This window comes from Anthonomus grandis, chromosome 10, assembly GCF_022605725.1.
Source record: "Anthonomus grandis grandis chromosome 10, icAntGran1.3, whole genome shotgun sequence".
NCBI lineage: Eukaryota > Metazoa > Arthropoda > Insecta > Coleoptera > Curculionidae > Anthonomus > Anthonomus grandis.
The window spans coordinates 1,483,064-1,496,503 of record NC_065555.1 but is presented as its reverse complement, the minus strand read 5'-3'; the positions used below and the strand labels follow the sequence as shown (position 1 = coordinate 1,496,503).

Here is a 13,440-nt window from a genome sequence, read left to right as displayed (position 1 = left end):
CAAAAGCTACTTTAGGGAGATATCTTTAGTATCCAGTAAGTGATTTAATATTAGCAACGAAAACTAATAAAGAAAATGAAAGGACATGAATGCTTCCTCTAACTTAATTTTTTTATTATAACTTAAGCTCCAGTTCCAGTATTCTTATATTCCCAGAATCTGTTAAACTCAGTATCGTCCAAATCTCTATCAGTATTTGCGTTTCCGGCAAACGGTTTAGTACCACCGGTGGAAGTCGCATAGGGCGCAGTAACGTTTATGACGTCGGCCACTTCCGTTTCCCTTATTACCAGTTGTCCATTAACATCTGCCAAAATCACAACGTTTAAAATAACGCTAAAATTGCCTAAAAATTTACTTACCATCACTGGAAAGCCAGGCCCTAGCGAGGCTGCATCCCTTGTTCGATTCGACTGCATTATCGGCGGTAATTGTGCTGTTTATCGTTAAAAATCCATATTTTTCAGTTTTTTCCGTATTGGGTGCGAATATAACGGCCTTATTACGTCTGTCGCCCCTGGCGATGATTTGGGCCCACTCGAATACAGCCGAGGCATCACCGAAGATGAAGTCTACGTCACCTTTGATCGTCGGTTTCGTAAAATACTTTCTGCCATTTTTAACGCAGAGTGTATCCTATTCAAAGAGAGAAATGAGCTTCTTTCCTACGCAATTTGTTTTTCTTACTTTACCTGAAATCCGTAGAAACACACGTGATCGAACTGTTGCTTGTCTCCAGAGCCCAAGAAGGCTACAGCCTGTGCCTCGGTACTGGGGTTCTCTACAGTCAAATAGGCAAGTTGCAAATCGCTATTAGAGGCCTGGAATACACTGCTACAAGCTGTCCCTAAAAATAGACAAGATGCATGTGGTCACTAAACAGTAAATTTTTTACTTTGGTACTATTTCTAACGTCTGGCAGCAATTTGTATAAATCACAACATTTGCACTTAACACAGTAAAAAAATTAATGTTCATCGTATTAGGTTAATATTTTTAAAAAATTATGCAACACGATGGCATTTTAATGTCGCATGACTGTTCATATTACGTCATAAGTCATTTTTCGACGACTTGGTCAAAGAGTTTACATGAATTAATTAAATATTGCATAATTGAACTTTGCTAATTTTTAAACAAATTCCAGGCATTAAATAATACTGAAAATCATTAAATTTTTTAAAACTTTCTCATTATTTCTGTACTTTTCACAATTTTCTGGGTTTTTTCTCAATACAGGTTAACGATTAAATAATTCATTCTTAAATCAAAACGCACTTAAAAAACCAGAATTTATTTTATAATTCCAGGTATTAATTTCCGAGAAGTATTGATAAGCATTAATTATAAAAATCTCTCGGAAATCATCAAATTTTTGATAATTTCAGACATTAATTATCAGGATCTCTTAAAAAAAATAATTAATTTTTTGCTAATTCCAGACACTTATCTGTAAAAATTATTGAACATTTTTAATAATTTTGAGCGATAATTTTCAAAATCTCTCAAAAATCATACAGTTGATGATTTCAAATCATGTGATTGTCTTGGAAATTATCAATGTTTTATAATTCGAAGCACTTATGTACATATTATAAGAATCGCATGAAAATTATCGAAATTAGACTCAAAAATTATTAAGCCTTTTTGATTATTTTATTCATTAATAATCACAATCTCTTGAAAATCGTAAATTTTTTGATAGTTCCAAGCACTAGTTATCGTATTTTTTTTGATAATTTTAGGCATTAATTTTCAAACATTTTTTAAAAAATTTTAAGCAATGCTTGAAAATTATCATTTTTTTTTGAAAGTTTCAGGTATTGATTTCTAATTATTTTGTAAATGCTTTCAATTTTTGGAGAAATATCAGGCACCAACTTTTATAATTTAATAAATTCATAATGTTTTTTAATATCTGATTATGTTCCTATATCAAATTTTTTTCGTCAACAATCTATACATGGAGGAACCATGATCTTGGCTAGGCAAACAATTGAAACGATTTTTTGTAATATTGATAAGTATGATAATCTTTTGTTAGAGAATGTTTTTGAATTCTCTATTTCCTTTTGTAAGCGTTTTAATTTATATATTCTTTGTGTATAGGCCACCTACAGGAGATATTGCTATGTTTCTGGACAAACTTGATTCTCTTTTATCCCAGTTGTCCCTACACTCTAAGGTTATATTGGCTGGTGACTTTAATATCAAGTACACTGATGAAACCTTGCCACGTACTTCTCTTTTAAGTATTTTAAATTCTTATGACTTGAAAATGCACGTTCTTTCTCCCACACGAATAACTTCTTCATCTGCAACTAAAATTGACTATTTCTGTACAAATTTTGATGACGTTTTATGCACAGTACTCCCATCTGGTATTTCCGACCATGAAGCTATTCTTGCTAAATTGCCATATAATACTGTATTATCTTCAACTCATTATATGGGAAGAATTTTCAGCAGGAGAAATTTTAATGCTTTTTCTGCTGCTACAGCTTCGGTAAATTGGAATGCACTTGAAACGGCTTCTGACCCATTTATTTTTTCAAGTTCTGTGTCATAAGATCAATCAGGGCTTTCCTAAAATGAGGTTTAAAACTAAGAAACGAAAACCAAGTTTACCTTTATTTAGTAATTGATTGTTTTATTTAGTTATATTTAATTCAAGTATGTTCAAAAAGTTTTGTCTTATTGTGTTTAATTTTGTTCAATGTTTTGTTAATTTTTGAAATTGTATTTTTGTTTTGTTTTTTTTTAGCTTGTAGGATGCTTGTACACAAGATTATTCTTACGTAATATAGGACATTTTCTTTCTTTCTTTCTATTTTTTTTTTAAATTCCAGGCATTAATTTCCATAGAAAAGTTTTTAAATATTAATTTTTTGCAAAATTCCAGGGACTAATTTTTAAAATATTTTGAAATATATTAATTTTTTAAAAGAACTTCAGGCATCAATTTCCAACAATTTTTAAAAATTCCCGTCATTTTTTAAAAAATTCTGGAAATTATCTGTTTTTCAAAAAAAATTCATGCATTCATTTCCAAAACAAAAAAAAAATTAAAAATGACAAAATGGTTCAAAAATCCGGTCATTGATTTTTCAATATTCCTAAATTCTTTAAATTTTGTGGAGGCACTTATTTTTAAAATTTTTGAAAATTCCAGACATTGATTTTTAAAATGTCTTGCGCTTATCAATTTTTTAGAACTATTCCAAGCATTGATATATTTTTTTTAATAATCAAATTTTTCGAAAATTTCTTGAATCTCTAGGAAAGTTTAATGCATTTACTTTAAAATAATAGTCGTAGAAAATATAATTTTCAAAATTCCAGACATTGATTTACAAAAATTCATACAATTTATGGAGGCACTAATTTCCAAAATTGCTTCAGATTCATTAAATTTTTCAAATAGTTCCAGGCATTTATATTCAAAAATTCTTGAAAATCATCTAAGTTTTTCAAAACTTAATTAGAGTAAATATTTTGATTCTTTTATTCTTTGGAGGAATTTAAGGCACTGATATTTAAAATTTCTTAAAATTATTTATTTGTTAAAAGAATTCAATTTGCAAACATTTTTTGGAAATTTCAGGCAATAATTTTCAAACTTTCTTGAAATCATTAAATCTTTAGTATAATTTCAGCCTTTAGTCTTTTTAAATCAAATTTGATATTTTTTAAAGGGTAGTATTTAATCGAACATCAGTTTTTATACTTCATACTGCTTCAAAACTTCATACTTTATAATATGACAAAAGCTAGTGAGCATAAAATAAAACAAAAGGAACAAAAAATGTCATTTTCAAAACAGTATTTGAACCACAAAACAAAAAAGAGTGAACATTAAACAAATTATTAATAAGACTTCAATAAATTAAAAACATCACTGAATTACCAAAGCAGGTTTGGATTTTGATGGACGTCCACGGTTTCTTTTTTATCAAATATGGATATTTTTTGCCTCTACAGGTGGAACTGTATATTTTAATGTAATTACTAGGCCCAGAAGATGTTTGCACATATACATCTTAAAAAACTGTGGACAATTGCAGCTACCATTCATCTAATCATCTTTTTCTTTTACCGCATTTTGTTGTACATCCATAATATTTGATGCTCATTTAAAAATTTCCCTTTTTTAAATTTGTCGATGTTTTCAAAAATCCTTGAATTTTTGGAGGGGTTTCAGGCACTAATTTCCAAAATTGCTTCAAATCATCAAATTTGTAGAACAATTTCAGGATTCCCAGACAAGATGTATTTCATTTAATTTTTGAAATTCAACAATAATTCAACACTCATAATAACATAACATAACAACAATAATTCAACAGAAATTCAACTTATCCTCAAAATTTCTTGAAAATCATCAAATTTGTCAAAATTCCAGCGGGTAAATTTTTAAACATTTCTCGAGTCTATCAATTCTTGGAGGCACTGATTTCTTTAAACTAATAATTTTTTAACGGAATTCAAGAGATCTCTTTCCAAAAACTTGTCCAAATCCCTAATTAGAGAGATGCATTAATTCTTAAAAAAATTCTAGGCATGAATTCTTACATTTTCGTGAATTCATCAAATTTCAAAAAAGAAATTCAGGAGCTAATTTTTAAAATTTCTTGAAATCATATATTTTTTTTTAAATTCCATGCGTTGATATACAAATTGATTTTAGGCGACTTATACATATCTTACGAAAGTGACCAGGATCAGTAGATTATTATACCGGAAAAATTAATTTAGGTTGAATGGCAACTGTTCATCAAGTGTATGTTTTAAAAAAAATAACCCTAAACTCTTACCAATGATATCTTTACTGGCGCATTTGTTATACATGGAAAAAGCCGGATCACCGCTTATATATCTGGTACCATTCGGGTTCACTTGGTTAGCATATGCGGTACCATTCATCGTTGCAGGCTGAGTAAGAACAATATGAACATCTCCAGGACTCCCTGGGGTACCATACAAGGTGAGGGGCACATCAGTTTTAGGAATAAGCACGGCTTCCCTATACGTTCCTGCTGATATGTTAATGTATTTTCTAGTGGTTCCACCGTCCTATAAAATATCTATATTAATCTTTTCCAATTATGTAAGAAAACAAAACAGATACTCACAGTAATTGCAGCATTGACGGCTTCTTGTATGGTAGAAAATCCATCAGATCCGACTAAATAATCTTGTTTACTGGTGCTGATTGTTTCGGGACTCCATCCTTGTAAATATGTCTCTTTTGTATAAAGAGCGGCCTCTGAGTCTGATAAAATGGGTCTTGTTGACGTCCCTGGGTAAGTCTGATGGTCAGATGAATAAGCTATAGCCACCAAAAGCTGTAGAACTATAATTTTGTACAGTGTCATTTTTCTTATGCTAGAATGTTCACGTCAAATCTAATTTTTTGCTATTGTTACTTAGGTGCTTAGTGCAGGATATTTATACTCGAAGATTCCTTATTTATACATGTGTGTAATCAATTCGTTGGCCTAGACATGTGTCTTTTTAAGTGTCTAAAACTTATTTTTGAAGTGTTTTTCAAGGAAAATATCTTTAGAGAGGGATTTGATTTCACAATAAAGTTTTGTTAATTTATTACAAAAAATATAATTTATTATGAAATTAGTAAGGGAAGCCCAATAGGATTTAATAAAAAAATAAGTGCAAAATAGAATTTAAAAGAAAAATGTGATCATATAATTTAATAAGTGAAAAAAATGATGAGGAAAGTAGTGAAGTACTCAATAGGACACAAGAATGGAAAAACAATAAAGAAAGAGGCTAGTAGACCGAGATCAGAGCATATTTCGATTATACACAGACATATCAGTTTGGAAAGGTTCAACATAATAATTATATATAATTTTTATATTTATAATTATTATTGTATTATTTTTTTGAAAAATTCGGGATTTTAATGAGATTTATAATATTTGAATTGATTTTTTTTTAATATATTTTGTTCTAATCAAAGAGGTTTTTTAAAGGTTAAAAATATGTCCTAAAATGTGTATTTTTTTTAGTTAGAACAGCCTTAAGATAAATACCATAAAATACTTAAAAATGATAATAATTATGATAAACTTGCTTACAATCAATTGGAATAAAAATATGTTGATAAAAAATAGAGAACATCACTTGATTTGCTACCATGGAAAATAGTGAAAGTAAATGGAGCTATTTACATCTGTGCCCTAAACATAAATAATAATATAAGCAGAGATTGAGAGAGACCCAAAGAAGTAAAAGAGTCAGTGAGTGCTAGCACTTCGGCTTATAAAGAGCCTTGTATATAGAGTGGTCATAGTTGACCAGGTGTGGTGGTGTTTGTCCACTAGGTGGATATTAGAATGGTTGTGATTGTTTTGTGCACAGGTTAATCATGTCGACATGTGAGTAAAATATTTTATATTGTTGTTGTATAAGTCCATGGCTAGAGTTTTATGGTATACCAGAGTTTGTCGCTGTTTAGCGAGGTATTACCAGGTTGTGGTCGATTGTGTAGCAATCGACAGGGATGCCCTCAGAGCGCGCAGTTCCTTCGAGTTGGTCTTGTGAGTTATAGAGGGCCCTCACTTGTCTTCTCGATTGACACATTTGGATTCTAAGATCTCGGTATATGAGGAGCAGACTTGTAAAACACGGTTTGTCCAAAATTTCATTTTTTGAAATTTAGATGTCGTTATAACATTTCCTTGAATGGCTATCATTTTATACAATATTGGATATCCAAATCGCATTATATCCTACTTAAAAGGTGCTTTGAAAACCACTTAGACATGCAAAATGCATTTAGTCCATCACCAATTGACAACGAAAAGCATTTTGTCCATAAGAGGAATAAACCACATTTAATCCAGCTGTTTATGTTTGGAAACTGGTGTGTTTGGAATTATTTTTGGAGCACCATTTGTTTATCTTGCGTAGTTTTTACAACACTTTAGTTAGTTCAATGGAATCCTTAGATGGTGAGCACGTTGTTGGTGATAGTGACCGTGGTAAAGGTCAAGTAAATTTAACGTCAATCATCAATGAACATCATATAAATTTTTTGATAGCTTTACTTGCCAATACAAACCCCGATCCCGATTTAGAACAATTTAATATACGAGCAGTATGTAACCATAAGAATAATTCAACCCTAAAATGTAAAGATATTACATTTGGGGCAAGTAATTCGAGAAGATGTCATTAAAGTTCGGGAAGTTTTTATAATCATACAAATAAAGTTATTCAAGATGGAATTAAAGAGATTTAGATGTAAAATTAGATAGAAAAAGAGATAAATTAAAGAGAAAAAAGTTTTCGTTGTTTTATTGCTGTTAGAGCCAGTAAATAGTTTTAGGAAACAATTTGTGTGACATTTCATAGAATAAGAGAAATTTCAGTTTAAGATGCAATGCACATGTTTTTCCCAATCCTCTTCAAAAGTGCAAGTTTATGATTTTATTGACGGTATGACGGGCGGTCTTGTGATCCCTTGTCTATTAATTTATGACCGAAGACACGTGTTTCACAGGGGCTCAGTCGAATGGCCTTTGAAGCACGTTTTGGGTTAGATAAATGTGTTTTGCTCTTGAGAAAACTGAATTCCAACTTTTAGTATCGTTACGGTTTCGGCAGGCATCGAAAGCCAATATTTTTCTCGGCGGGTTCTTTTTCGAATTTCGAGGCTTTGCTTGCTGAATATTTAACTTACCATTAATTATTATCTATCTTTTTTGTTGTATATACTTCAACGTTACTTGTTTTCCTAATTTGGTCAGTTTAAGAAATTAAAGGATTGTGTTTAGAAAAACTGCCTTTTATTTCAACCGAACCGACGTGTTGCTGAGACGGGTAGTTCTGGTGATGCGACAATTGCTTTTTTTCAATTAGTATGATCTTTTACGTGATTTTTTTAGATAGGGAAAAAAAAGTCACTATGTAAGGCGGAAGGCGGCTCATAAGGATCTATGTTTCTATGTATTATGTTTTTTTTTAAACGCACTAGACAGTCTGAATGTAAATTACAAGTATTTCAGCCGAGTATTTAGTAAATATTTTAACATAGGGTTTGGCAGTCCTGCTACTGATGAGTTTGTAGCTATTGTGTAAGAACAGAAACCAAACTAGTTATTTCGCAAAGCTCTTCTGAAAAACACCACTGAGCTAAAAGTACACAAATTTTGTGCATCACAATTCCATAAGTTAATGAAAGCAGAAGAACCAAATAAAATTTCATATTGCTTCGATGTACAGCAAATTCAGCTATTACCTAACGTACCTATTCAGTAAAGAATTTTACGCGCAACAGTCGTCAATATATTTTTTTGCATTACCAAACTTAACTATCAGGAACCAATATTCTACACGTGGATGGAACATCAAGTGGTTAGGGGGACTACTGAGACATCAATTTTTTTGCAGATGGTTGTGGAGGTCAAAACAAAAATAGTCATGTCGTACACGCTTTGATATTTTGGCTCCATGAGTTGTCAGGTGAAAAAGTAAAGGAAATAGAAATTATATTGCCGATCAGAGGCCATTCCTATTGAAAGATTTTAAATTGACGCATTGAAAATATATTAAGCTTTCACAGTATCATCATCCAGATGCCTATTGGAATCTATACACTAAAGTGGGCGAGGTACGAAAACGTGGAACCGACTGGAATTTGCTTCCTGTCAAAAATATGTTGTTATGACTGAAAAAAGTGAATGGCATAATTTCTTATCGAAGATTTTTTTATGAAAAAAAGTGTGTCAACAATATTTTGGTTAAAAGTGAAGTACTATATCGACCTTCAGATGAGACAAAAAAATTCCAACCTCTACTGAAACCCCACATACCATTCGCTCAAGTAGACTTACCGGTGCTACCTTTGGGTCATAAGATAAAGAAATAAAAACTAGATAGTTTGAAAAAATTACTAGAATCATTATCTGGCGAAAACTAGAACAATGGTTCAGACTTGGAATGGTCAGTTCCAATTTTTGCGGATTCCTGTGAAGATGGAGTATGAGTTATTGAAGAAAACGAAGAATGTGAGGGTAATGACATGGAAGAAGTTGATTTTATTTACAGTTTATGAAAAATTTAAATAAAGATGCTGCTAATGGAGAATATGGTTTTGTTTGATTTCCTTATTTTATTGTACAAGAGAAACTATATCAGCCATAAACAAAACGCTCTTTGTCCAGAAGAGACATGCAAATTTTGTTGAGCAGTTTTTTTGAAATATTAATACTATTTTTGCGTTTTCTAGTCTGTAAATTTAGTAATTATTTATGCTATTTTTTTCATTTTTTTTTTACAAATCGCAATTCAGGAACTAAGACCGTTTCCAAACACCAGTTTTTCGCCTTTTCTGAAAATTTACAGTTTTGGATAAACCGCATTTTGCAAGTCTTCTCCTCATATGTTATCTTAGTTTCCGAGTGTTGAGATGCTTACTGCTTAGCGGCAGTGGGGCGTCTGGGGTAGCCTTAACTATTTTAGGGGACACTAGCTAGTCGTCGAAGAAAGAAGATATATACAGTGCGAACGTAAAGGTTGGAATAAATTCATTTAAAATTCAGGGTTATGTTCAAAAAAAAAACGCTCGGACATGTCGATTTTTATTTTTAACTGCGGGTTTTCTTACTATAATTTTATGTATACAGGGTGGCCCAAAAATAAGTTACGGTCATCAACGTAATTTTTTTAAATGTAAACACCTATTTTTTATTTTAGATTTAGGTTCTACATCAAATTCTAAGTACATTTCATGTACCATGTCCTATACCTAAGCTCGACCGTTGACGATTGAACACAATAAAAGGCTATTTTTGGAAGAGTTTAAATGAATTTATTCCAACCTTTACGTTCGCACTGTATAGGTAAATTATTAGCAAACATAAAGTAACTATATTGATGGTTGTTGGCATGACTGAACTAAGGGGACCGAGGTTCCCCGATGAGTAAACTTAACCTTTATTAGATGGGCCAGTACAGTAAATCGTAAATATTTTTGTTTCATGGTATTCTCAATTTCTTGCTGTATACATGGTGGAGCTCGCTGAATGAATTGCATTGTCATTACTCACGTAAGTTTAATTTTTAAAATACCCAAATTTTACAGTATTTTAAATTTTTTTAAATATTCCTGGCAGTGAGTTCTGTAATTTAGTCTTAATGAATAGCGTATAGCTCTCTTTTGTAGCTTAAATATGCGTTCAAATTGAGTCGCACCACACGTACCCCAAAACGGAAGGGCATATCGGAGGTGCGACTCAAACAGGGCATAATAAACTGTTATAGCCGTTGCCAAACTTAGCTCCCTGGATACTGATCTCAGAGCAAAACATGCAGAACTTAATTTTTTGGATAAGTAATCGATGTGGATATCCCATTTTAAAGAGTTGTCTACCATCAATCCCAAGAACTTTACGGAATCAACGACCTCCATTCTGTTGTTAATAATTACAAAAGGTTGCAACGCACCGCTAAATGATAATACTCTAGTTTTTGAGACGTTAAGGCACAAGAGATTTGAATCGCACCACGATTTAATGGTGACTAGATCACGAGATATGGTTCTACGAAGAGCCATCATATTTAAGTTGCTCCAAGAAAAACTAGTATCGTCCGCAAAGAGACAAATTTTACCATTTATGTCCAGATTAGCAATATCATTTATAAATAGAAGAAACAAAATAGGGCCTAGAACTGAGCCCTGAGGTACCTCGCATTCTATTGGCTTGCACGAAGACGTCATCGAATCAACCCTAACAAACTGATTCTTGTTGTTCAGGTATGACTTGAACCAGAGGTGTTCCTCTAATTCCATAGTGCTGCAATTTATTAATTAGGATATTATGGTTTACACAGTCGAAAGCTTTAGAGAAATCACAGAAAATTGTTGCTGTAGAGAGATGGCTGTTTAGGCTGGAGTATATATTATTAAAGAGGGACAACATAGCGTCATTGGTGCACTTGTTACTCAAGAATCCGAACTGATGCGGGGTTATAATTTTATATTTAAGCAAAAAGGATAAAAGTCGTTTCTTTACCAGTCTTTCAATAATCTTCGATAATGTTGGGAGAAGTGCAATTGGGCGGTAGTTCGAACATTGATCCTTCTCGCCCCCTTTATGTAAAGGAATAAGAATTGCCGTCTTAAGGCAGCTTGGAAAGATTCCAATTCGAAGAGACATATTAATCAAGTTGGTAAGATGGTTTAAAGTGATATCCGGGAGATTTGAAAACATTTTGAGCGTTAGACCATCAGCCTCAGATGAAGATTTGTTTTTAATGTCTTTTATTGTGCTGCGTAGTTCTTCTAATGCTATGGGTGTAAGAAAGAAATTATGTAAATTCTCATTAGCGAGATATGAGAGAGGATCGTGGGAAGGAGTTACGGTATTCATGAGATTTTTGGCTACATTTATAAAGTAGTTATTTAAGTTATCCGGTGAAGTGGGGATTGTGATAGATGGAGAAGCCTTATCCCTTAATTTATTAACAATAGACCAAGTCTCCTTACCAACATTTGCAGAATTAGAAATCCTTTTATTGTAATAGAGGTCCTTGGCTGCTTTTATTGTTTTATGGTAATTTTTTTTGTACAACCTTACGTAATCGTGGAAGAATACACTGTCTGAGAATTTTTTTAAGTGTGATAAGGAGCGTATATTTTTAGAAGACAAGCGTAAGCCTTTAGTAGACCATGGTTTTTTTTGTTTAATTTTGATGGGTCTAAGAGGAAATGAGTTGGATGCCAAATCAGACAATGACTTTATAAATCGAGAAAACTCAGTGTTAACATCATCAGATAGGAAGTCCCAGTCCGTTCTTAGACATTTAGGAATTTTTTTTTCCCAAAGATACGGCACATTTTGCGCGGGACTCTTTTATTTTTGTGATTTAGAGAAAATTTAGTTAACACTGCTTCATGATCGGAGAAACCTGAGTTAAAGACAGTTGAATCAACGAGTTCCGGATCAAAGGTTGATACGACGTAGTCAATGATACTAGAGCTAGTTTTGGTTATTCTGGTTGGGGAGTTAATATGCACAACCATCCCAGATGAATCAAATATGGACTGAAGGGATTCCTCAGCAGCACACACACTGGAGAAGTCAATATTAAGATCGACACACAAAATTAATTTGCTTATTAGAGCAGGGATACTAGCAAGCTTAATAATTTTTGGCAGAAAATTTGCACGTCCGCGTCAGGTGTTTTGTAAATACAAACTATATAAAGGTCAAAGGTATTATGATAGACGATGGAAAATTCGAATACTTTTTCAGATAATAAATTATCAAATTTTGTGACCGCGGAAAAATCGTTGTTAGTGGACATTATCATAGTACCTCCATGAGATAAATTACTTCTATTATATCTAGCTAAAGTGGTATAGTTTTTAATAAATATAGGCTCATCAGTCTTTAACCAATGTTCTGTTATGGCAACAATATGTCGAAAGTTTAGCTCTTCCAATAAAAGATGTAATTCGTCTGTTTTATGTCTTAAGGACTGAATGTTAATGGGGAATATATTAAGCTTGCTAACGTCCATTTTTTTAGAGGGTGCTTGATCCTCTATTCGCGTCGTTTTAATTTTGACTTAGTTGAAGAAAAATAATTAGTTTGACCTTCTCTAATTTTCTGGAGCCGTAGGAGTCTTTCTGAAGAGAAGAAGGATCCAAAGGCGGAGAGGTCTGCTTCAATTTCAGCCGAACCAATCCCATAGGCATTATGAAACCGACAGTATAATTTTCTCAGCGAGTCTATGTCAGTGGGAAGTCCTTCTGCAGCAAGCATTAGTTTAATGCTAGTTTTCGTGTGCCCTTCAAAGCATGTACTCGCCGGCAGGTCGTGGAGGTATGCCAGCCAGGTAGAGCCTAAGTGATTTTAAAATTGAAGGGTCCCTCAGTCTGGCCAATAGACTAAGGGACTATTCTCAGGATCAGAATTTTGGGACTGCCTCACTATTGGCGGAGTCAACGGATCCATAAATGGCTCGTCTTCGTTCATCGGTTTTTTTCCAATTATTATTTTAGAGAGTTTCCGTGCAAGGGACTTACTCGCAACGATTGCTTCCTTGTCTGAAGCAATTCTTAAAGATCTCTCTGGCGTAGCAGTGGCTTCTGGTGGTGGCTGAATCTTGGATGTTGGTGAATCTGGATGGGTTGAAGCATTCAATTTGTAGCCATCTACAATTGTACCCGCTGGCCACATAGTTGGGTCTTTTAAAGTTTTTACGTGCTCCTTTTTTGCACGCCAACTTTGAAGTCTGAGTCTGGACAGTCCTTGTTCTTCAGCATAGGAAAGCATCTAACAAAGTCCGTGATTTTAAGTTTCTCTTTGACGTAGTGTGCAAGTTGATTTGCTGTATAGGATGAGGAGATCCTAGACACCACCACGTATTCCCATTCCTCTTTTACAAAAGATTTGGAAGGTGGAG

The 13,440-nt window shown here is 32.9% G+C and overlaps 1 protein-coding gene across 1 annotated transcript; it reads right to left on the bottom strand.

Moving 5' to 3' along the window:
- Positions 1–122: 122 nt before the first annotated feature.
- Positions 123–5,375, bottom strand: LOC126741637 (pectinesterase-like). The gene is made up of 5 exons (XM_050448150.1): positions 5,133–5,375; positions 4,815–5,073; positions 693–847; positions 363–636; positions 123–307 (listed from the first exon to the last, which is right to left on the bottom strand). The coding sequence occupies exons 1-5, from the start codon at positions 5,373–5,375 to the stop codon at positions 123–125; spliced, it is 1,116 nt and encodes a 371-aa protein (XP_050304107.1).
- Between the last annotated feature and the right edge of the window lie 8,065 nt (positions 5,376–13,440).